Source organism: Camelina sativa, chromosome 2 (genome assembly GCF_030686135.1).
Source record: "Camelina sativa cultivar CO46 ecotype springtype chromosome 2, ASM3068613v1".
Lineage (NCBI taxonomy): Eukaryota > Viridiplantae > Streptophyta > Magnoliopsida > Brassicales > Brassicaceae > Camelina > Camelina sativa.
Genome location: NC_141881.1, coordinates 20,302,366 through 20,327,815, shown reverse-complemented (window position 1 = coordinate 20,327,815; position 25,450 = coordinate 20,302,366). Strand labels below are relative to the sequence as shown.

The 25,450-nt window shown below is 35.9% G+C and overlaps 2 protein-coding genes across 51 annotated transcripts; one reads left to right on the top strand and one right to left on the bottom strand.

Moving 5' to 3' along the window:
• The first annotated feature begins 9,147 nt into the window (after window positions 1-9,147).
• Window positions 9,148-10,802, top strand: LOC104726698 (gibberellin 20 oxidase 2). Its single transcript, XM_010445629.3, has 3 exons — window positions 9,148-9,834; window positions 9,990-10,311; window positions 10,401-10,802. The coding sequence occupies exons 1-3, from the start codon at window positions 9,284-9,286 to the stop codon at window positions 10,671-10,673; spliced, it is 1,146 nt and encodes a 381-aa protein (XP_010443931.1). The 5' UTR covers window positions 9,148-9,283; the 3' UTR covers window positions 10,674-10,802.
• A 4,928-nt stretch (window positions 10,803-15,730) lies between these two features.
• LOC147948916 (hexokinase-3-like) lies at window positions 15,731-20,795 on the bottom strand. 50 transcript variants are annotated; one of them, XM_087486373.1, is made up of 15 exons: window positions 20,598-20,741; window positions 19,634-20,328; window positions 18,775-18,925; window positions 18,492-18,671; window positions 18,114-18,188; window positions 17,807-17,962; window positions 17,634-17,706; window positions 17,450-17,548; window positions 17,291-17,349; window positions 16,995-17,155; window positions 16,843-16,893; window positions 16,672-16,773; window positions 16,297-16,380; window positions 16,084-16,219; window positions 15,731-15,982 (listed from the first exon to the last, which is right to left on the bottom strand). In XM_087486373.1, exons 2-9 carry the CDS (start codon window positions 19,903-19,905, stop codon window positions 17,327-17,329), a joined length of 1,029 nt encoding a protein of 342 aa, XP_087342499.1. In that variant the 5' UTR covers window positions 19,906-20,328; window positions 20,598-20,741; the 3' UTR covers window positions 15,731-15,982; window positions 16,084-16,219; window positions 16,297-16,380; window positions 16,672-16,773; window positions 16,843-16,893; window positions 16,995-17,155; window positions 17,291-17,326. The 50 variants fall into 50 exon arrangements, with proteins under 50 accessions (XP_087342499.1, XP_087342492.1, XP_087342514.1 ...); XM_087486366.1 differs by having other exon boundaries at window positions 17,010-17,155; XM_087486388.1 differs by having other exon boundaries at window positions 16,672-16,744; window positions 17,010-17,155.
• Between the last annotated feature and the right edge of the window lie 4,655 nt (window positions 20,796-25,450).

Sequence of the window (25,450 nt, the reverse complement as noted above, 5' to 3'; positions counted from 1 at the left end):
TTGTGTGCTTAGCCTTCTGTTCTAGGTAGTGCAGATGGCTAGAGAGGGTGCTGTGGGTCGCGGTCGTGGTCGTGGGCGTGGTCGTGGTCGTGGTCGGGGACGAGGTCAGGTTCCTGAGGCCAGTGTGAGTGTAGCCCAGAGCATGGCCAGTGAGGAGGTGGCGGAGTCACAGGTTCATCCTAGTGTGTCTGGAGACCAGGCTGGTTTGGGTGACGGCAGGGCGGATGGGCCCGGTGTCGGTCACGGTGTTGCCCCGGGTGTGGGGGTTGCAGCGGGAGGTGCTCCAGGCAGGGAGGATGTCTTGATGGACTTGCTAGCTCAGGTTTTGCAGCGACTTCCAGCAGTTGTGCCGCCAGTGGTTGGTGGGCAGGATCCAGTAGTGCCGCCAGTGGTTGGTAGGCAGGGTCCAGTAGTGCCGCCAGTGGGTGGTGGGCAGGGTCCAGTGGTGCAGCCTGTGGCGGGTTTGCAGGCAGGTGTGCCGCCGGGGGCCGTGGTAGTGGATGCACAGTATGTGCGGATGATGGAGCAGCTGCGGCATGTGGGAGCCGGGTATTTCTCAGGAAGTACCGATCCGAGTGTAGCGGATGAGTGGAGAGAGCGGATGGAGGATATTTTCCTTTCGCTTAGGTGTCCCGACCGGTACAGGGTGGATCTGGCAGTGTTTTACTTGTCAGGAGATGCTCGTGTGTGGTGGAGGTCGGTGACAGCACGGAGGGTGCAGCGGGGTATGTCTTGGGGAGATTTTGTGGGGGAGTTTAACTCCAAGTATTTTCCTCAGGAGGCTCTTGATCGTATGGAGGCACGGTTCTTGGGTTTGACTCAGGGGGACCGTACAGTGCGGGAACTGGATGCAGAGTTCAGTCGGCTTGTGGGGTATGGAGGCCGGGCTTGGGAGCCAGAGTCGGCTCAGGTGCGGAGGTTCTTGCTGGCTTTGCGAGATGATTTGAGGACACGGTGCAGAGTGAGGAGCTATGCCACGAGGGCGGAGCTGGTTGAGGTTGCAGCTGGGATAGAGGATGACTTGAGGTCACAGTTAGTGGTGGTCAGTCCAGCGGTTCGTTCAGAGGAGACATTGGAGCAGAGCATTCCAAACAAGGATAGGCAGTTAGAGCAAAGGCGTAAAAGGAAGCGGGAAGAGACGACAGTGGCGAACCAAGGTGGCCAGAGAGGTTATGGGAGCGGGAGCATGGATCACGTGTCGGCAAGCGGGGCCAGGGGAGGTGATTCGCAGGAGTACCGTCGAGTGTGTTATCATTGCGGGGAGGAAGGGCATATCAGGCCTTACTGTCCTAAGAGGAGGCAGATGATGGAGGTTGCAGCGCAGCAGAAGGGAGGACCGGGTGTCCATTCCGGCGCTTAGTTTTAGCTTATGTATTCTTTCTTTCATTATGTATTTTCATTTGGAGTTGTAAACGATTATTGCATTTGAGGTTCTAATAAAAGTTGGAGTTCTTTGGTTTTGGGATTTGTGAAAAATCACTGGAAAGGAAATAGCACGGGAGTCTATAAATGGAAAGTTTCCATAAATAGAAGATTGCTATAAATGGAAAGTTTCCATAAATAGAAGATTGCTATAAATGGAAAGTTTCTAAAAATAGAAGTTTCCAGAAATGGAAAGTGTTGAGGTAGATCTAGTCGGGAGATACTCGTTGACATCGGACTTATTTGCTCAGGATAGTGTGAGCCCAACTCATGTGATACCGATAGCTCAATGGACTTTGTGGCCAGAGAGTGGGAGTGGTATGTTTGCTTCGGATGACGATCCGTGAGCGCGCTTTAGGGTGACGACCTTAGAGCAGGATTTTGAGACTCCCTGGATACCGTAGCTGTGAGCCGTGGCTCGGCAGTGAGCCGGTATGTCTCGAGGGTTGCGACCCGAGAGCGGGGGGAGTGGGCATGTGAGACTCCCTGGATACCGTAGCTGTAGGCTGTGGCCTGGCAGTGAGCCGGTATGACTCGAAGGTTGCGACCTGAGAGCGGGGGGAGTGTGTGTGTGAGTGACTTTCTGGATGCCGTAGCTTAAGGCGGTTGGCCTGATAGCGAGCCGGCATGATTCGTTGGTTGCGACCACGGACGGGGGAAGCACTGAGTTGTGAGCAAATAGTGTCTTTGATGTGAGTATATTGACTAGAGGGAGACCTCGTGGTTCAGTTGGAGGTGTGCGGGCTGTTGCGACAGTGCACGGGAAACCTTGGCTGACGGTATTTAGTCCGGTCGGGGACGTGCGGGCCGTGATGACGGTGGCACGGAGGTCCTTGACAATTGGACGGTTTTGCGGGATTTTGAAACTCCCTGGATACCGTAGCTGTAGGCTGTGGCCTGGCAGTGAGCCGGTATGACTCGAAGGTTGCGACCTGAGAGCGGGGGGAGTGTGTGTGTGAGTGACTTCCTGGATGTCGTAGCTTAAGGCGGTTGGCCTGATAGCGAGCCGGCATGATTCGTTGGTTGCGACCACGGACGGGGGAAGCACTGAGTTGTGAGCAAATAGTGTCTTTGATGTGAGTATATTGACTAGAGGAAGACCTCGAGGGTCAGTCGGAGGTGTGCGGGCTGTTGCGACAGTGGCACGGGAAACCTTGGCTGATGGTGTTTAGTCCGGTCTGGGGACGTGCGGGCCGTGTTGACGGTGGCACGGAGGTCCTTGGAGGATGGACGGTACTGCGGGATTCGAGGACGAATCCTTATTGGTGGGGGAGAATTGTAACATCCGCGAACCAATTTTTGTAATTTTGGTGTGGGTGTCGATCGACACCCTTGTTGGCATCGATCGACACCATGTTTTTCCGGTTTGTTCGGGTTTGATTTAATTGCTGATTGGTTCGGTTTGATTCAATTAAAACCCTAATCGTTTTGTTAAGTGTCGGGGACGAACTGAGGGTTTCAGAAAGTCTCTTTTGTCGCCGTTTGTGTTTTTGGAGAGAAAGAAAGAGAGAAAAGGGAGAAAACGTTTCTGTGACTTTCTGGGTTTGTTCTTGGGGTTTTTGGAGAGATCTGAGGCTGTAGGAGGGTTAGCTGTTGCTGGAAACGAAGGGGGAGCCTCTGGAGGTGTTGTTTTCCACGTTTCTCAATCCAATCTTCCTGTTCTTGAGGTGAGTGCTTGACCATGGTTGATCTAAGCATGAGATCTCTCTTGTTTGTGTGTTTTCTTTGTTGTTTGTGTTGTTTTGTTGCTTGGGTTCGTTGCTTTTGTGATTCCCAGTGTTTTCTGAGGTAATTGGGTGAGTTTGAGACGGATTCGAGATGATTGGGAAGGAGAGTTCGATGTTCGGTTTCGCGCAGATCGTGTCTGCAGAGGAGGCATCGATCGACACTAGGAAGCATCGGTCGACACCATTTGGAGTGGCATCGGTCGACACTGTTCAGCATCGGTCGACACCATTGTTTGTAGCATCGATCGACACCGTGAGGCATCGGTCGACACTGGTCTCAGTCGAGACTTGTTTTCCTGGTTTGATGTATTGTTGTGTGTTGTTTGTTTTGCTTAAACTTGAGGGTCTCATATGCTTGTGTGTATAACCCAGTAGATGGGAGGACGGCCTCACTAAGTATTTATGATAATACTTACGCATCTCAATTGTTGTTTGTGGTGTGCAGGTATGTGACGTGGAATCATGGCGATGAGGAGGAGGATGAACTAGGGTCTCGTTTGTGTGTTGTTGGTCTTTGTTATATTGTTTAGGATGGAACCTTGGATAGAGATATGTTAGGTTGTTGGATAGAATGGATAGAAATGCTATTGTATTGGTTTTGGTATTATTGATATGTTTCCGCTGTGCATGTAATTGGATGTTGGTTTATTATTGGTTGGTTACCGGGTGTGGGTTGGTTTGTTTAATTAAGTAGTATGGGATACTTAATTATATATTGTATTTAATTATTAAAAAGAAAAAAAAAAAGGGTCGGGTTGTTTCAAAACCATCCTTCCCCAACCAGCTTTTATCAAAACGAAACTGCCTATTCCGTCATGAAACTGTTCTAAGACAGGTTGCCAAAATGGGATAATGATCAGAACCAACCATCTCCAAATAATCAACCTTCAAATTGGGAAAGAAGCTATGCAAATCCTCATTTCCTAATGCGCGGTCTAGTCGACACCGAACCACCTGATTATTACATCGATTACTTCACCATGACAATTGTTCCCCATAGCACGAGAATTCCAGCATACCACAATAATTAATCATTGAATTAAAAGGCACAAAAGATGACACTGGGCGCATAGCGCCACCCCTTTTCTCATGATTACCAACTAATTCATTAAAATCACCAATCATAAACCAAGGATCAATCCGAAAAGAACCAATATCCATTAACTTCTCCCACATCTTTACCCGATTTTGCGGGACATGATCTCCATAGACGAAAGACAAGAAAACCAAATGTTGACCAAAACACGCTTGTGCATCAATTATACGATCACTCTCATATAAAATAGATAATTTTATTTCATCCATGAAAAATAAAACTAACTCACCCCTAGAGTAATAGGGTTTTTTTATTCTGACTTTATTTGATGTAATAACTAAAAGAAGGAATTACAGCAGACACTGCCATTTTTGGTAGTTCTTTTACAGAAAAAATGAGAAAAATTAATGTAATGAAAATGAGAGATAGAAATATGTGATAAATAAATTTAAGAGAAAAATTATGGTTAAAATTGTATTCAAATTATTTTTATGAACAATATATTTTATTTCTAAATATTGTATTTATTGGGTTCCTAATTAATTCAAGTTTTAGAGAAAAAAATTGTTTCAAAAGATAAATCTTTTAATTTTTATATGCAGTTTGTATTATTAGTAAATGTCTTAATAATGATGAACTGTAAAATAGGAAAAAAAAACTGAATATTATTGGCTTTAAGTTATCGAAAATTGTTAATTACAAAAATGATGCATTTTTAGTTGAAATTTTAGTTTATTTTCTTATTATGTGTAAAAAGGTTAAACTTAAATTAATTAGGATTAGATGGAATATATTGGATTGAAATGGAACTCACATCCTTTTGTCTTTTTGTCTGGCAAAAAATATAGGAAATTATAATTGAGATTAAGTTCTGATGGAGTACAAACATCTTTATAATAAAACGCATTAAGTGGTTGGACAAGGCCATGTGCGATAGATGTTGTGACTGAAGTTTCTATTTTGAGATTGAACCAATAAATATCTCATGTCTGTACTTTAATATCAAGAAAACAAAAACTTCTTTGTATACTTTTGAGAATTTATTAGAAATATTTTTTTGGATATTCCTTTTCAAAAATATCTATTTTTTTGAATATTTTCATTTTTACCCTCTTTTACATAACTACAGTATGTTAAATTAATTTTTAAAATTTTTTTAGGTTTGGATTTTCTATTTTATATTTATGATATATTTTTGAGGGGGTAGGGTTTAGTATTTAGAGTTTAGAATTTAGAATTTAGAATTTAGTAATTTTATAAATAGAAAATTGTATTTTTGAAAATAGACAACATGAAAATGTATTTTTGAAAAGTGACATAAAAAAAGATATATTTTTTTTGGTGCAATAAACTTCTTTATATATATATATATATATATATATATATATATATATGTCAACAACTATAATTGATTAGCTTAAAACAGTCAATGCCAAGGTACAACTTCTTTATATCCATATCTGAAATATCTGTCACTTTTTTTTATTTGTTTTTTTTTTCTTTCTTAAAATCCATTTCATGATAAATATATCGAAATTTTGGCATGAGAAAGTAACTAGTCCCGAAAGACTTGATTCAACCGATTAGATCAAACAGTTAAGTTTCTTAGTCCATATGTTAAATCAGTGGACCACAAAAAGAAAAGAAAAAAATTAAGATGCTATAGATACAAATCAAATCAGATTTAATTCTTGCTTTCTAAATTAAACATATTGAAAGTTTTGGACAGTCATCATGTTAATTTTTTTATATGTGTTTTGACAATCTAATTGATATATATGTAACACATCATGTGAGTTATTAACTTTAACAAACCAAATTTTATATAATAGAATAATATATGTTAATTTTAAAACATTAAGGGGGGTGTATTCAAACCATGATTTTGAAGAATTTGATGGGATTTAAGAAATTTAGAATTTTGATAGATTTTAGAGAAATTCATATGATTTTCTGTAAAATTCTTTCAAATCCCACCTAAAACCATGAGATTTGGATTTCTGTATTTTTAACTAAACAAATCCTCCAGAATCCTTCGGAATCCTAAAAATTATTAAAATCCTAATCCACAAAACTGTTTTGAATAACAGTGAATTTTAAAGTAGATTTTTAAATCATAAGTTCAATAACAAGGGATTTTAATTGATTTTAAAGTAGATTTTTAAATCATCAGTTCAATAATAGTGGATTTTAATAGACTTTTTAAAATTCATGATTGAATAACATAGAATTTGTAAATTTCACACAAATCACTTAAAATGTCAAGTTGAATACACCCCCCTAAAATTAGTTTGACATGTGGTAACATTATTATTTATGAGATTACAGTATATGAAAAATAATGTAAGTTTTCCAAATATTTTTGTGGACTTTTCATTTCTTTTTCACTATATGTATTGTTAATTTTGAAAGATATAGGTACTTCATATAGTGAACATATTATTTTTGAGATGTAAGTTTCAGCTCTTATCCATTAAAATAACGTATATATAATTAAAAATCTGGTTAATTATGATAAAAAAAATAATTAAAATTCTTTTGTATTTGGTTATAATATGTACGCATTTATAATGAGTGACTATGACATGAGGTAAAATTACTACTTATAATATTACAACATATCATAAACAATGATCTAAGAAAATGTTAATTTTGAAATTATATTGTGAACTTTTCATTTTTTATTCATTAATTATGTTTTGTCAAATTTTAAATGTTTTTCTTACTAACTAAGATAGAAATATTTTAAATGATACACATACTATTTTAATAGAAAATATTTAGCTCTCTTATTATGATGAAATATATAGTTAAATTGTATTGCAAAATATAGTGTGTGAAATTCAAATCCAGTTTTAAGATTCAAATATTATCAATAAAATTATATATATATATATATATATATATATATATATATTTGTTTATACCAGAGTAGATATGTGGATCTTAATTTAGTTTTTGTATAAAAATTCCAAAAATAGTATTTTTTTTTCTTCTTTAAACCAAAAATTAGGATTTACAATAACCAATTCAATCCCTATATGGTCAAGCGAAACATTTAGGAATTCAATGATTACACCAAATATCCTACATTTATAAAAGGAATCATGCGTACCATCTTATACTCTTATACATTCAATGAATTTGGGCTATTTGGATTTCGAGAACAGTTAGAAGCAAAGAGAGAAATCATGCGTACCATCTTATACTCTTCTACTCACTTCTCTTGTACTTATTGTCCCCACCATCTACTTCTCTTCACCCAACACTTCTCTTCTTTGTCCTTTTCCATGTCCTATTAGTTTCAAGTTTGGACAAATAAACACACGTGTGAAGAAAATAGTCTACTGATCCTGCCTTTCTCACACTTCTACATTCCATTTTCTTCTTGTAGAGTTTTTTTTTTGCTTTGAAGAAACACTTCTGGTAGAATTTTAGTATTGACAAAATAAAGCAAATAAACACAATTCCTCGATTCAGATCAATTTTCGGTTTCAGTTCGGTTTAGTTAAAAAAAATATATATATATATATATATATATGTTTTTTAAATACAGATTTTAAGTTACTTTTAATATTATCATAGGAAAAAATTAAGAAACAAATGCACATATATGGTTTCAAATTTTTGTTTGATAACATTAATGTCCGAGAAGATTAGAAATTTCATCTTATAGTAATATGAAAAGGCTAGAAGATGATGATAAAATGGAAAAGAAAAAGACACATTATAAAAGTGCAAAAGTAACGATTATATTATAATAACATACTGTATTTGTTTTTCCCTTATAATCTTTCAATTTTGATGAAAAAGTTAGGAATTAGTTACGAACATAAATGCGAGTAAATGATAAAGTGTCACTAAAATAACGAATCTACGAACTTTTTCAAAGTCGTAATTGGTCGAACCAACCATGAATGATTTGGGCATAATTACAAGAGATCCTGCAGGTTGTGGGGTTTGCAAAATCGACCCCATATCTTACCATTTAAGTGTAATAAGAGCAGCCCAAAGTTATTACTTGTGTTTGGATCCAAAGTCTAAAGATACAAATGCACTTTCTCCTATTTCATTTTCTCTTCGACATCCAATAAAAACTCGACAAACAAACCAAGAAAACTAAAGTAAAAAAGAATAATATATTCAAAAACTATGTAAGACGAGAAAAAGTAAATAAGTAAATGGAACCAACACTTCTCCAAATAGAGCCAAAACATAACCTCGGGAACCTCTTCTTCCTGCCAACTATAAAAACAGACACCAACAAAAGTATCCATTGATTTCATAAATTTTGCTTGCTTATAAACAATACAGTTTTGATGTGATTTTAATACCCAGTTAGTCCCTATCTCCATGGCAATTTGTTTCTTGGACCGAAGCCAAATTTGATTCTAAGAGGATGTATCTGTCTTTGTGACATCTATAGTGGTCAAATACGATTTTTCTTTTACAGTGAATTAAATGTTTGATCATAAAAAGTTCAGTTTGTATTACATTGTAGAATGTACATAAAAGAAATTTTTAGGATGTTATAGATGAAAAATTCTTGTTTTTAAAAATAATTATTAAGGTCTTACGCTTATACATTCTAAAACTTTTGTGGTATAGTCTAGCTACACACATGTAGCTATTTTGATTACAATATCTACATGAAATGATTGCAAGATTCCGATAAGAATGTATTTTATAAGATCAAGATTGAATCCAACATGCATGAATACCAAGCACATGAAACAAATACGCATTTAAGTTAGGATTTAATTGTCGTCTAGTTCTTTTTGTCCTTTTGATTAAAGACCAAAACATTTTGTTCAGTATACGCAATTTTGTTTTTTTACACTACTATTATATTCACCTTATAAAGAGATTAGTATGAAATCCCATGTGGCAAAGCCTTTCAAAACAAAATATATGAGAAAAAAAAAACAATTATTATAAGAAAGATAAAAAAACCAAACAAATGTACACTAACATGACTTGAAGCTTGCTTATATAAAGACTTAAAGGACCCTTTGTTCCCCCATCTCCTCAACAACACTCACTTTGAACAAGACAAAACAAAAACCCAAAAACTCTCCAAGAAAAAAAAAGAAAAGAAATGGCAATACTTTGCACAACAACAACAACATCTCCGGCAGAGAAAGAACACGAACCAAAACAAGATCTTGAAAACGACCAAACTCCTCCATTAATCTTCAACCCTTCTCTTCTTAACCTTCAAACCCAAATCCCAAACCAATTCATTTGGCCTGACGAAGAGAAACCTTCCATTGATATCCCCGAGCTCAACGTCCCTTTCATCGATCTCTCAAGGCAAGACTCTACTCTTGAAGCTTCTAGACTCATCGCAGAAGCTTGCACCAAACACGGCTTCTTCCTCGTCGTCAATCATGGCGTCAGCGAGTCACTCATATCCGAAGCTCAACGTTTGATGGAACGTTTCTTCGACATGCCTCTCTCCGGAAAACAGAGAGCTCAGAGAAAACCCGGTGAGAGCTGTGGCTACGCAAGTAGCTTCACCGGAAGATTCTCCACCAAGCTCCCATGGAAGGAGACTCTCTCTTTCCGATTCTCCAACGAGAATAGTGGCTCGAGAACCGTTCAAAATTACTTCTCCGATACATTAGGACAAGAGTTCGAACACTTTGGGTACGTGTCTTTTAAAACAGAACAAGAACCACAAAACAGAACAGAGCAAACCCTTGTTTTCTCTGTTATCTAGTCTTATTTTAAATAAACCGGTTTTCTCATACCGGAATCAATTTGACCGGTTTAGCTAATGATTTTCCCGGTTTTGTTCACAGGAAGGTGTATCAAGACTACTGTGAAGCAATGAGTTCCCTATCACTCAAGATCATGGAGCTTTTGGGGCTAAGTTTAGGCGTAAACGGAGACTACTTCCGAGGGTTTTTTGAAGAGAATGATTCGATAATGAGGCTAAATCATTATCCTCCATGCCAAACACCAGATCTCACGTTAGGTACAGGACCTCATTGTGACCCAAGCTCTTTAACCATCCTACATCAAGACCAAGTCAATGGCCTTCAAGTCTTTGTTGACAATCAATGGCGGTCCATTCTCCCCAATCCCAAGGCTTTCGTTGTCAATATCGGTGACACTTTCATGGTAATTAATAGATAACTATATATATATAGTAATAGACATTATGGTTACCTCAATACACAAATGATTGATTAAACTTTGGTTTTGTATAGGCTCTATCGAACGGGATATTCAAGAGTTGTTTGCATAGAGCGGTTGTGAATAGAGAATGCGCGAGGAAATCGATGGCATTTTTCTTGTGTCCGAAGAAAGACAAAGTGGTGAGACCACCAAGTGAGATCTTGGAGAAGATGAAAACAAGAAAATACCCTGACTTCACTTGGTCTATGTTCCTTGAGTTTACTCAAAAACATTACAGAGCGGATGTGAATACTCTCGATTCCTTTTCAAATTGGGTGATTAGCAACAAGAAAAACCCCATCTAAGAAACCAAATTCCTATCTAAACTCTTTTGTCCTTTTTTTTTTTTTTGGCTACTTTGTGTCCTTTGTTCTAATGGTGTAAATCCATTAAATTGGATTTCGAAGTTTATAACGTTTTTATATTGTTTCAAATTTTAGACCATGGCATATAATATGAATGCTCGATAAGTTGAATACGCGTGACGGTGTGGTAGAAACGGGATTTCATGACGTAAATATATGGGAACGAGACGGTTTCTTTGATCTATATACTGTATGTTATTTCCATTTCAAATTCGGAACAAGAATTTTCGCAACTAAAATCATGTTCCAAATGTGTTTAATATTCTTTTAAAAAAAATTAAGAGGCAGAAATATAACATAAAGCTATTACTAAATTATAATTTAAAATATTCCAGTTAATTTTTACAATCATAAAGCTAATAAATATTTATTTTCATTTTAAATTATAATTTTAATGGTTAATTTCCATGGATTTTTCCGTTTAAAGAAACCGCGGATTTTGATTGAAACACATAATTGTCACCAAATCAGAGGGGAACGGGACAGAACTTGTTCAGTCAGTCCTATCTACGTGTCATAATTTTTCGGAGGGGATTTGATTGGAGGAAGTTGACAAATAGAGTAAGAAAAATCCAAGAACAAAGTACACATCAAGTGTCATTAACCAGTAACTCAAGATTAAAGACATAAAATTCGTGCATCATAACATCAACAACATGTAGTGTAGTAAGAGTCATCATAAGAAAACAAAACACATAGGCCACCAAAACCTACCCAAGAATGTTCTGTTTCTTGCAAACATAAGAACCAAAAACCCTAATAATGCTCATCATCCTTTGAATCTTACCAGTTTGGCATTCTAGATATACATGTAGCAGACACTTGTATGTGTTTTCTTGCACAATTTACAACTCATTATTGAGTTTATTTTCCTATTATATTTATTTTTTTAAAACAGTTTTTAAATTTCGAAAACATTTTAGAAATATTAAAATTTTGTACGATCGTGGGAATCAAACGACTAAAATAATTGATACGAGATGTGTGAAACAAAAAAATGCTTATATATATATGAATGTCAAAAATATATATATAGACCTTTTTGTTCACCCTAACTTCGGTCCTTTGCAACACGACTTAAGTTACTTAACACAACAATGCTTATATACCTTTTTGAGTAAACTTTTGTCATTTGTGGAGATTAAACAATATATATATTACATATATATAAATATATTGCGTGAATTTTTCTGTATATTACCAGCTAATTAAGCATAACTTTGTTAAATTAACCAGAAACAAAAGAAACATGGTTAAATAATGATAGTCTCACATCAATGCAACATAAACTTGTGATGAGCATATAAATTCCGTATATACATATTATAATACAATTAAAATCTAGCTAACTAACGTCCAAATTAAACTTATGGTGAAAACAAAACTTGTACAATTATAAAATGGAGAATATTTTTTTTTAAAGCATTGCTTACATGAATCTAAGAAATGAAAGATTTTAATTACATAGTTGTTGATAATAAAGACGAAGAGAAGCCTGTAAGCAACAAGACAAAAGAACAGCTCTAATCAAAATCCAAGACACCCTCGCATCACGTGCATCTCGTTTGTTCTCTTTCTCTTCGTCACTCTTTAATTATTTTGTTTTCCTCTAATTATTATTTTAGAGTAAGGAAAAAAACAAAAGAACAGATCTCTCCCGGCCAAGCAAAACGACAACGTTTGGGATATTGCATCATATGCACATTTATTTGTCCAATTACTTTCTGTTTCTTCTTCTTCTCCCTAATAAATTATAAGGGTGAGTTATTAGAATATTGCATAAAAGCTTCCTTATTACAAAAGTAACATACAATTGTTTGTAATTACTAGACTAACACATTGTACCTATACTACCCCTGAAACTAGTGTTGGGAAAAAACGTAATTACGGTTAATGCCATTAGAAAAAAAAAAAAAACATTGGAAGTTGGGACTAAGTCTACCGATCTTTTGATGGTAGATTTATACACGTGGACTGATTAAAGGTGTACGTCAGATATTTTTGGTACACTTAGTTGTAGTGCTGGTACACTTTGCCGTCGACGTAGATGGTACACTTAGTTGTAGTGTTGGTACACTTATCGGTGGACGTATATGTGTATCAAAAACTAAGTGTACCAAAAATATCTGACGTACACCTTCAACAGTCAATATGACCCAAAAGATATTTATGGTAGACTAATGGTCTGTTGCGATAGATTTATGCGACAGCCTTCTCTCGTTACAGATATTTTTGGTATACTTTGTTTGTTTTTTGAAATAGTTTTCGTTGTGTTGTGGTAGGCTTCTTGTCCGTGGTAGATTTAGTAAGCAAGATTGACAGCTGTAAAGTCTTACCAGAATAACACGAATTTGTTTGAGCTGGCAAAGACAGTCTAGCGTTGCGATAGACTTATTGGAGGAAGATCTAAACACGTTTGCTGTTCTTCCGAATGATGGTGTTCATGTAATAAAGTTTGTAGCAGATTCATCAATCATGTTCTGTTTGTCGGCCGGAGCAAACGTCTTTTTCTTACTCAGTTTCGGAAATCTTTCCTCTGGGTTCATCCATGGAAGAGCAAGATATCGTTTCAGAAATCTATATAACTCACTTTTTATAGGTTTTTAATTTAGAAATCAGATGTTGAGATGAAAATCTATAATAGTTGAGTTAAAAACCCACAAGTGAAACCAAAAAAATAGACATAAGTCGTGAAAAAATAAAGTGAGGCAGGGAAAATTAGGGTTTTCAGTCGTATGTTAGAGGTAGAAGACGAGGATATTCTGGTAATTTCGGGTTCATTAAACCTAAAATCGAACGTGTACGTACATATAGACGTGTACGTACATATGAACGCATACGCACATAACGTTCTTGAGATTAGTGTACGTACATAACGTTCTTTTGCTTAGTGTACGTCCATAAATCCGTTTTAATGAACGATATTATTGTAATTTTGTAGTCATCTTCAACATATCTTCTTCTGCAACCCTAGCTAATTGTTCACCGGAAATGGAACAAGTAAGAGATGTTACTAGAAAAAGTAAGAGATGTTACTAGAACAACCTATGCAATTCGTAATTGTTTATTTATTTATTATATTTCTGAGAGATAATGAATAATAACCACAGAAAATTACATTTTAACTATAGAGGGTAATATTTAGATAACATAAATATATAATACTCAGTTCAACTAGGTAAAACTAAATATATATTTAGATTTGCATTTATATTTAAAATATGAAAATGATAATTAAGGTTTATACGAATTTCATTACATATTAAACTATTAAAGAACCATGTTTAATGAACAATACAAGAATTAATCACTTTCTAATACATACTATCGTTTTCACATAAAACACTTTTTATAGTATAAGGAAGACTTAGTAAGTGATCACCTCAAATGAAGCAAAAGAGGTGAAACCCAAGTTTTTATGAACATTGTGTTATGAAAACCTTGTACTAATAAATCTTGTGGCCAACTGCTAATTAATAATTTATATTATAGGCTAACCGGAAATACGAGTTTTAGCATTTGTTGCTTCAGCCTGATATTAGACAGTAATGCTCAGAGATCATACACAACAGTAATGAAAAGTACTGCAATAAGGTTTTCTTGGGAGGCTTAAAAAAGCTAGAAACTTCCTCATGAGTAAATACCTTTGGTTTGGCATGTAAGTGTATCCTCTCTACAGATCTTGAGTTAAACCTGGAAGGCTGAATTTGAAAAAGAAATATTAGCTGTCAAGGAATTGTTAAACCGTCGCGTTATTATATAAGAGGAAAAAGGTGGAGACAGTTTGGTATGGTCATGGTCATCAACATGTTACCTCCTTCTGTTTCTCTGTTGTCCCGTTGCTTTTTGATACAAAAGATGAAGAACAGTGAGAGTTGGAATCTTTTCTCTCCATGCGATCTGATTTTGCAAGTCTGTTTCAGGACAAGAACACAAATTTAGGACTCAAAACAAGACATAGAAAAGTTCTAGAATGGTGATGCATGAGTAAAGTGAGTTTCAATACCTGCTATTTTTCTGACTAGTAGTATCTATCCTTGAAACTGCAGTTTCCTTTGCAGGAACCTGGTTTAAACGTACGTTGGTAGCGTTGATCAACGTTTAGTTACTAACTAACAGAATCTTTATCACTTGATGAAACACTATTAGACTATACCTGATTTTAATTGAATATCCCGTCGCCAAAAATCTATCTTTTTTTTCGTTTTCACATGATCCATATTTAAATTTATTTTAAGAGCTCTAGTACAGTTGCACCAAGTAGTTCAATTTATACTGAAATTTTGTCAATTGTTCCTAAGTGATATAGTTGCACATAAAACCTTACATTCACCCTAAAATTCTATTAATTACAACCAAACAAATCTCAGTCTCTCCTTCTCTGTTGCAAATCAAACAAACTTCTATATCTGCTATGATCTATTGTTTTTTCCGATGCTATAATATTCAATGTTATGACTCTTATGTTATGCAATTGTATGAGGCTATTTACATTTGGTGGAACCAGCTTAATTTGTAAAACATTGATTCAATTTATAGATAATAAACATTCTTAAAGATATACATCATTTCATAAACCAACCAGCAGTTCATACATAACACAAGTCCGTTCGACGCCGTTCTCGCTTCTTCAACGGTGGCGAATCCATGACCACGTTTTGGTTTTTGTGGGTTTGGTTGGTTTCATTAGGAGACTGAGCCAAGGATCGTTTCTGAAAACCTGGCCCCTCTCTTTTTTCATTGGTTTGGCAAATGACAGCGATACAAGATCAACCCCAAGTAACTTTTTTTCTTTGTTATGATTATGTCATGTCTATATAACTAATACATGGTGATTAAATGGTCCAAAATTAATAATGTGTGTTGAGAGATTTCTCATTCTAATTGTCATTTTAATAATGGTTGACTCAGAAGTCAGAACTGGTCCAATTAGAGTCATAGCCCCCACACCTCTATGTGTGCATGATTTCATGTAATAGCTAATGTAAAAAAAAGGCTTTTATGTTAACCTTCATATAAAAGTTATAATAATTTGAGGGAAGAACAAAGAGGTTTTTTTAACTAAGCATAAGATCAAAAAGCCCATAGAGAACAAGTGCAGAAACCAAACAAGTTGAAAGAGCTAAATATGTGTAAATAAATTGGCTGACTAAACAAAAAGCTCCACGATGCTCTTGTTTCTTGATGTAGCCTAACCCAAAATGGCCAGACCCGTTTCTTACCATAGTGTAGCTTGTTAGTTTCCCGACCTGAAAATAACGTTTATACACTAGTTAAAGAATAGCAACACAAAATTTGGCTTTTCTTGTTATTTTTTTATCTACTAAGGTATGCACACAAACGCTCAAACCCTTTTTCCCATTGACTGTGATGGTGCTGCCGGGTTCTGCTGGTGCAGAGAGATTAAGTCCACATAACCTTAAACCTTTGCTTGATTCCATCATATGTTATGAGTCTCGCTATAGTCTCCTGTCCCTTATAACATCCTGAGATGTTTGAAGATTATTTAGTCAAGGCGTTTCTTGTATCGTTTTAGTTCACTGAACAAAAGCTTCTCAAATACCTTTGTTCAGAGATATCGAATTCCATAGACCCGCCTCCAAAACATTAAATTCCTTGCTAAGTTCTCTCTCAGGTGCTGATCTTCCTGCAAAACATCAATGCTATTGGCCTGAGAAACATATTAATTTCTCCGCTTATTCACTAAATCAATATCTAACAATTCTGATTTCGCTAATGCCAAGGCAAAGATCCGAGAGCATACTTATGAGCTTCTTGCCTATATAAGATAAATATCGAACAATCATGGCTTTAGTAGGATTAGAGGCCACAAACTCATGACATTAGATTTGTAGGTTATCGGGTGATAGGTGATCATCGGTGCAAAACCATCGAGAAACACTAATGGCGCCTGCATTTGGACAATATTTTTACTAACCTTGAGTGATTCTAATGGCGCCTGCATGTTGGCGACGAGAGAGAGAGAGTCAAATAAATCAATCAAAGCCCACCTGTTCCATAGAATCAAAAAGAAACAAACCTATATGTCCTAACTTAGTCAAAACCATATAGATTTATTAGAAGAACACACACAAAAAAAGATATATACTTCTCTCTGACTTGTTTGCTCTCTCGTCGCCATTATAATGCTTCAACGATTCTAAGAATCAAAAGACAAGAAAATTCAAATCACACACCACATCTCAGTAACAAAAAAAAAAGAATCATGGAGATTTAGAAGAAGAAGGAATAAGTCCTGACTCCTCTAATCAATACCAAAGATCAGTCCTGACTCCTCTGTTCCGTTTTGATTTCAGACAAAGGGGAAGGAAGGAGAAGAATACGTGGGCTGCCAACTAACACCAAAAGCACAATTCATAGAATTTTCAAAACACTGTCGGTCAAGCCACAATGATCATATTCTTCATCATTCACGAGTCATGACACGACCAAAGGTAACAACCGAGCAGAGGTTAGAGTTAGCGATGATGAAAGTGAAGAGTTCTCTAAGTAAAGTAAAATTAAACAAAGAAGGACAAGAGAAGAAACAAACCAACCTTGGATCGTGGCAGAAATCTCCTTCAAGATAGGGGTCATTGCTTGGTTGGCTCGGAACCTATGAGAGAGATAGCAAACAAAATCATCAGGTGATAGATAGTCAATGGAGAAGAGAAGAGGATTTGCCAATAATATAATAGAGAGGTCTGAGAACAAACCCTGACCGACTAATATTGGACCCATAGATAGATACTCTATCTGGAATAAGGAACCCATGGCATTGAGGTTCGAAGCTCCAGGAAACCTAATTCTCCATACTACAGAAACATATTAAACCCAAAATCTGAGGCTCGATCAAAAATAAAGAAACAAGAACAAATTTAGAAAGCAAATTCGGCTCACAATTCATGGATCGGTTGAGTACTAAATTCGAGCACATTGAGTACAAAAAATTACCCCACTCCATATTGACTACCTGAAAATTAAGAAAGAACGAATCTTTTACATTTATTTCTCTGGGATCTAAAGCATGATAGCTGGTTTCTTGAAATAGACGATGAAATAGTTTTCAGTACCATGCTTCCAGAAGTTGTAAGCAGACCCTGACACTTGATTATGGCATCAGTTCGTTCCAAGTAACATGCATTACTACCTGACCCAAATACAACTGCTACAACCGTGTCTGGATCATGATAATATCCAAGTGACATGGCTCCAACAGTATCATTCACCTGCTCAAACGAGGACACAAAAATCAGAACCAAGCATCATTTCATAAGAATTTCTCGCAGCAGCTACATAGACATTTTGTTTGGAGTTCTGCTAAGGCGTATTGTAAAAGAGGTGAGAAAAATAAATATGTTCCAGTGACAAAGCACTTACAAGAGCCGCAACATGCATATTTAGGCCTCTTCGGTCCAGCGCATCTTGTAGACATTCAGCTATGTCCTTCCCGACCTAAAACAGTAGGGCATATACGATCATATTACTGTTTAGCTTATGCTGTACTCACACCAAATTCCAAGAGGTGGACTACATTGCCACAAAATTATAACACAGCCAATAGTTAAGCTAAAGGTCATCCACTCTTGTTAACCCAAGATAACTCTCAGGACATCAGATAGAATTTTGATATTAGAGAGAGTAATTCTATCAAGTTGGTACGAGTTGAAATTATTATTAAAATTAACAAAAAATATCTTAAATACAACCACAGGTTGCAAAGAATATAAGAAGTAATGTAAGTATCATAAGACTTACCATTTCACTAATCTCAAAACCTTTGGTCCATTTAATTAGAACTCCTGAAGAAATAGAAGTATGCTTGAGAGGGTATGAAAACGTAAATGCAAGTTCCCTTTTAACACCTTGTGAATCGGACCCGCTTTCTTCCTTTTCGATAAACCTTTCCAAGGAGAAGGCGAGAAAGTTGAAAAGAACCTGCAATCATGTGAACAAAAAAATCAACAGAGACTAAATAATGTAGCTTACATTATTATATAACAAGCAAGGACTGGTAAGAAATAATAAGCAAAATAGTCACCTCGCTAGTGCTGTTCATCAGATGTGAAGGTATCAGATGTCGTTCAACATCTTGAACATCTAGATACGACCTTTGAGCACCGAGATGAACTCTTAAAATTCTAAAATAAGTGCCACCAAGGTGAAGTGCATAATAAGTTCCTTTCTCCCTCCTGAAACAAAAGCAGTCAGTCAGTGCAATCCAACACACAACAGCAATGATTGGATGTAAACTATTTGAACAAACAGACTAGTTGTGACAATGATGAGTCTAGAAACAAAAAAAAAAGAATTGAAATACGTTTCCTCAAAGAAAAAAGAGAGAATCCAATGGCTACAAATATGAAGAAACCAGTTCATTTTCCTATGAGCAGTAGCAATCTAGTAGATAGGAACAAGATACCAAAGTAAAGGTAAGAGATAAGAGAGAAGGAAAAGAGAAAGGAGAAGTCCTTAAAAGCTTTCCCCGGATAATTAAAATTCACATAAACGAAAAGAAGAGAACAAAATCAAAGGATCTGTTTTTTTTTTTTTGCACAAAATGGTACCCACTGACACTTATTAAATTCCCTGGCTCCCTCCAACTAAAGCTCAAACACGAGAGACCCTTAAAGAGCCACCACGACCAGGAACGAGCTCGTTGAGCAAGTGATTGTCATATATATAAGAATCAAGCAACAAAACATTCTATTTTACTACATTTAACAAACAGTAAAATTAAGGACTTTGGTGAGATCATGCAATGTAGAGTAAACAGAAAGAACCTGAGATCACTAAATCTTGATAAATCAAGGACCAAATAGAAGAGAAGAGAAGAAAGGATTCATCTTTCACACATTACTCAAATCAAAGTTAAGCATGAAATCCCTAATCAGGCTTACCCAGTGGGCAAAACATGGACGAAAGTGAGGAGCATATTAAGCTTAGAGCCACCTTCAGAAGCCAAACCAGCGTGCATCTCGACAGCCATAGCATCAACAACTTGTCTCAACCTAGCAACGGGAGTATCACAATCATCCTCCAACTCTTTCAAAATCTCAACCACAGTCCTCCATTTCCTCCTACTCTTCATTCTCCTCCCAACCATCATCGCCGCAACTGAACAAGCCGCCACAACCGCAACAGCCGCAAACGCAACCGCCACTTTCCCCATCACAACCCAAAAAAAAAAACAGAACCAAAAAAAAAAAATCTCTCTCTCTCTCTCTCTCTCTCTCTCAACTCTGTGGCGCTTTTTTACTTACTCCAATAATAAACAGGAGTTCAGAACCAGCGAACAACAACGCCTATTAGAAAACCCTATACGAGTCTCTTCCACCAACATCTTCATCATCATCATCATCAACTACTACTTTTTTTATTTTAACTTTTTTTTTCTCTCTTAGACTTTTTTTTTCCGCCGCCTTTCTAAATGAGTGAGGTTGATCTAAGACCGATGAAACTAGGAATTGAGTTAAAGTTCACAGCTTGTGCCCTAGACTGTGGTGTAAATGAGCTGGCTTTAGACGAGTAAGAAGATCCAATTGAAAACAAAGAAGCTGATGTTGCTGCTGCCATTGTTTTTATTCTGTTTTCTCTGTTTTTACAAAAGAGATAAATAAATAAAAACTTGTTCATACCTAATTAACATTTTACAGGGGAGACAGATCTATAAGCAAGCAAATAAATTGAAACCCTAATGGAAGAAAGACGTGAACCAGATCAAAAAAATATCTAAAGGAGAACTCAGCTACTAACAAAAAATTCAGAGGAATAAATCGTAAGAATCAAAGAATGGATTAACCCGGTTTCTAAAAACCAAATTTTTTTTATTAAAAACGAAAACGAATTGAGAAAGAAACTAACATTGGAAAAAGCTTTTTGATCTGAAAAACCAAAAAGCGAGGGAGAGAGAGAGAAGGATTAAAGAATTTGCTTTGTTCGCTGTAGAGAGCTCAGCGAAGAAGAAGAAGAGAAATGAGATTAGGTGACACGATGAAGGAAACAATCTTTTATTTAGAAGAGAAATTTAATTATAAATTGCATTATCGTAATAAAACACACAACTCTGGTTTAGAAGTAATAATCAAACTTTTATGTGTTATTTTAGTAAGTCGAAAATCTCAACGTGTTAGTCTAGTAATAAACCTACTTTTATGTAATATTATAGGTAATTTCCCTAAATTTTAATTATAGATTTGTTTTCTTTTGATTTTCAGGTTTCGTTTTTAATGATATTCAAATCTATTTGTAATATTATCTCTGATTGATGCCATCTTCATGCATGAATCGTATGTAGATCGGATTTAATTCTCTGGTGCCCCTATACCAGAAATTCTTTTCTGCATCACCTCCACTTGTTCTCACTACCCCTTCTTTAATGAAATGACGAAACTACCCTCTAACAATTTTGAAAAGAAAATTGAACGTACAACTACATCCAGTTGTACTGGATATCCCTTAGTTTGTACCTCCAGTTGTATCCATCGCATTTTAGTTGTACCCGTCGCACCCTAGTTGTACTAGTCGCACCCTAGTTGTACCAGTTGCACCCTAGTTGTACCTCGCATAGTGGGATTCGAACTCTGGGCGCGCGGGTGCGCATGAAACTCGCAACCACTGAGCTATTGTGTTTTTCGTTGAACATTTACCGATTTAATTATATTTAACCTTTAACAATCTTCATTAAGAGTAATATTGTCTTTTTTACCATTGAAGGGTTTTTGAGAAATTGTTTTGATGAATAGGGGTATTAGAGATTACTGTCCTATGTAGATCTGTAATGACACATCAATATAGCTCTCTTTGTTTACCAAAAAAAAAAAGCTCTCTTTTGGTACGTATGTGCGTGACACTTTATTTTTTCCACATTAATAATTAATTTAAGTGGTTTGGTCCGCGAAATTTACCATGTTCATTGCAAGAGTAAAACCAGGTTTTTTTTTCTTGGAGAAATATTACCTCAATTACTTCACTCATCGGGAGATGAAAGCTAGACACTCTGCCTCTCTCATTACGTGTGTAAGTAGGGAATCCTCTAATGGACGGTCGTGGAGCAAAGATGTTCATAGTAACCATGGTTAGACACATGTCATTAACTCAAATGGTAAATATTTTGACGTAAAACTTAGAAATTACCGGTTCGAATAACATTTAAGAAAAAGACCATATAAAATGTTCTAATTCATGAACTGAGAGAATGTGTAAATCTAATTCTCAATTTTGTTTGTTAACTAAAAAGGAAATCCATCCATACACATGTTTAGGAACTGTTGAGGTCACTAATAAGAATGAAATAAGGATTCTCACAACGTTGTCATGATATGAGAAAGAGCGGAGACTCATTGGTTCTAGTCGTCTTTGATTTATAGTATAAATTTGTTATTATTTATATATACATTTTTTAAATATATTTTGGGTTATACCTTTTTATTTGTATTTATTTAAATTGTTATTTTGTAATGTTGATCCCTAACAATTCAGAAAACTCACTTACCTACAATATGAGAAATTGAGCAAAATTATAATATCCTATTGCCATAATCTCTCACATTCGATTAATATAATCTCTACAAATCTCAAAGATACAATGGAGTGAAGACCTATTCCTAAAATCAAATGCATAATTATCAGCCTATTAAATTTATATTTCCAAAGAAATACGTAATGTTACCACCAAGACAAACATTTAATTCTTTATATATCTTATTTGTAAAGTAAATATTGCTCGAAAAAGTCTTTGTTTTTATAAAACGTTGATTGCTGAAATCTCTCATCAAGTGAGTACATCGTAAAGTCTTTACTCATCAAGCATATTGGAATCTATAAATACTACATTCACAAATTAAACATAACACCACCCACGATTAAAACCTACAATTGCATATCCAAACATAACTCGAGAGAAATGGCTGCATCATTTGCTTTCTTGCGAGATATCTGTCCGTACAAGAAAGTGTGGAGAGTACAAGTGAAAGTTCTCCATAACTGATGTCTGTATACAAACAACAGAGGAGAAACCCTAGAGTTGATATTGGCTGATGAAACTGTAAGAATACAAGTTAAACTACTTCTAATATTAAACTTGCTCACCAAGATTATCTACACTAACTCGCATAAAACCCTACCATCTACACATAAATACTTATTATTCACCACATCAAAAACGTTAAACACAAGCACAAAAAGGTTACATAACTCTATTCGTCCTTGCAAAACCGCGTGACGTGAAAATCCTTCACTCATTGTTACTCAAATGTTTCAAAAATAAACGACAATGTGATTATTTGTTACCTTTTCTCTGTTTATTCTTGAAACTGATATTGTTACTTATTTTTTTTTTTGTCAACCATTAGGCCACAACATGCCGACCCATTAGCCAAATCCCTACATTCGTAGGGAGCGGGACTCAATCCCTGGTGTGATAGTGCTTTGTGCATTAAAGACTTACAATTGGCCACTGCACTAAGGTCACTTCACATATTGTTACTTAATTTGTTTTCCTATTTTCCTATCTGATATGGTTTATTTTTGTACCACATGGTGTTATCCATGCATCTGTAAACCAAAAAAAAGTATTTAAATTTAAAAAACATTAAACTTACGGATTAAATCTAAAAAGCACTAAAAATTTAAATTTTTATAACAATAAAAAATTCGATATGATTCAAATGTAACATTAGTATAAATAAAACTAAATAATTGTCATGTGTCTGCGGTATACAACTGGTCAAATTTTAGATATAACAATCAAAATATAATTATACAATCTTAAACACTAAACAAAAGAAACAAAATTAACAAACAGATATAATTCTTAAATTTTTTTTGTAATAAAAATATTGTCTTGCGGTGTACCGCGAGTAAAAATCTAGTTAGATTAAAGATTAAATTAAAATCAAAGTAAATTAGTATGATTTCTAGCCTTCCAGGTAATTTCTTTTAGTTTTTGGGCGGTATAAGAAAAACACGTATGCTATATTCTCTTAAATTGGTCAACCATGGTTATGCTTGGTTAAAATTCAGTGTTTAAGAAAGTGGACAGTCACACTACTCGAACTCCCATTATTGTGGAAATAAAAACTTGGCCCTATAGGGAATTTGTCCATATAATACATATATATTTTTTTAACTAAAAAATTGTATCCGTCTAATTAATCATTTAAAAAAATATATTTACAATGATTATCCTATGTTTAAGACCGTAAACTTTTTACATTTGAAGTGTTTTTTTTCCCTGATTATGACATTACCTATCAAAAAGGGTCAAACTTACTTTGTTTGCCAACCAATTAAAATATATTAATTTTTATAATACACTTAACTGTTAGTTTTTTTCGAGATAACACATTTTAGTAGAGTCGAACTCCGATAGAATTGGTCGGAGAATGGTGTTGTAATCCTTTTGACTAAAAACACTTTCTATTATGAAATGTAGTTTATTAGTTCTATATTATAATTCTAATAATTTATTGATTTGTTATAATATATTTTTACTAGTTGTTGATCTGGACTAAGCGCGAGAGTATTATTATTAATTCATACTGCTCTCTTTTAAAAAAAAATTGTATGTTTATTTTTTTTAATCTTTGAACGTTATGCTTGTTATTTGATAAGAAGCACAAACCGTGCCCTTCTCTGTATATTGCATTATCAATATATAGTAATACAAGTGAATCAATCTAAGTAATTACAGAATATACGGTATCACAAAATAATAATTCTATTATTGTGTTTCCTATTCTATCACTCCCCCGCGTAAGTAGTCGTAGCGTAAGGTGGCTGAACGCGTAGACTGGATTGAAAATTTGTGAATAGAGGAGTGGATAGCCCCTTTGTAAATATGTCAGCATATTGGTATGCAGAGGGGACATGCAGGACACGTACGTCTCCAACAGCAACTCGTTCTCGTACAAAATGGATATCGATTTCGATGTTCTTAGTGCGTTGGTGTTGGACAGGGTTGGTTGAAAGATATACGGCGCTTACGTTGTTACAATAAACGATCGTTGCGGTGGAGATGGGACAGTGTAGTTCTAAGAGGAGGTTTCGAAGCCAACTTGTTTCAGCAACGACATTGGCGACGCCACGGTACTCAGCTTCGACACTAGAGCGGGAGACGGTTTGCTGTCGTTTCGATGACCATGAAACGATGTTGTCACCGAGGAAGACGCAATACCCAGATGTCGAACGGCGTGTTGTTGTGCAGCCTGCCCAATCGGCGTCCGTGTAAGCCGTGATTGTGGAGATAGAAGCTGGTTTTAAGTGGATGCCGTGTGTGATGGTGCCCTTGATGTAGCGGATGATCCGTTTTAGAGCGTTAAGGTGAGGTTCACGTGGATCATGCATATGGAGACAGACTTGTTGAACGGCATAGGTGATGTCTGGTCTGGTGAATGTGAGGTATTGGAGAGCACCAGCGAGACTACGGTAAAGGGTGGGGTCGACAACCGGAGGTCCAACCGCAGCGGGAAGTTTCAAAAATGTATCAACCGGTGTTGAGGTTGAGTTGCAGCTTGTAATCCATGCCCGATGTATGATGTCGGCTGCGTAGTTTTGTTGGCTCAAGAACATCCCATTAGTGTCCCTGTTAATAGCAATACCAAGAAAATAGTGAAATTTGCCTAGATCAGTCATAGAAAGTTCAGAGCTAAGAGATGTTATGATCGACCGTAATAAGGAGGTGGAGGATGAGGTGAGGCCGATGTCATCAACATACA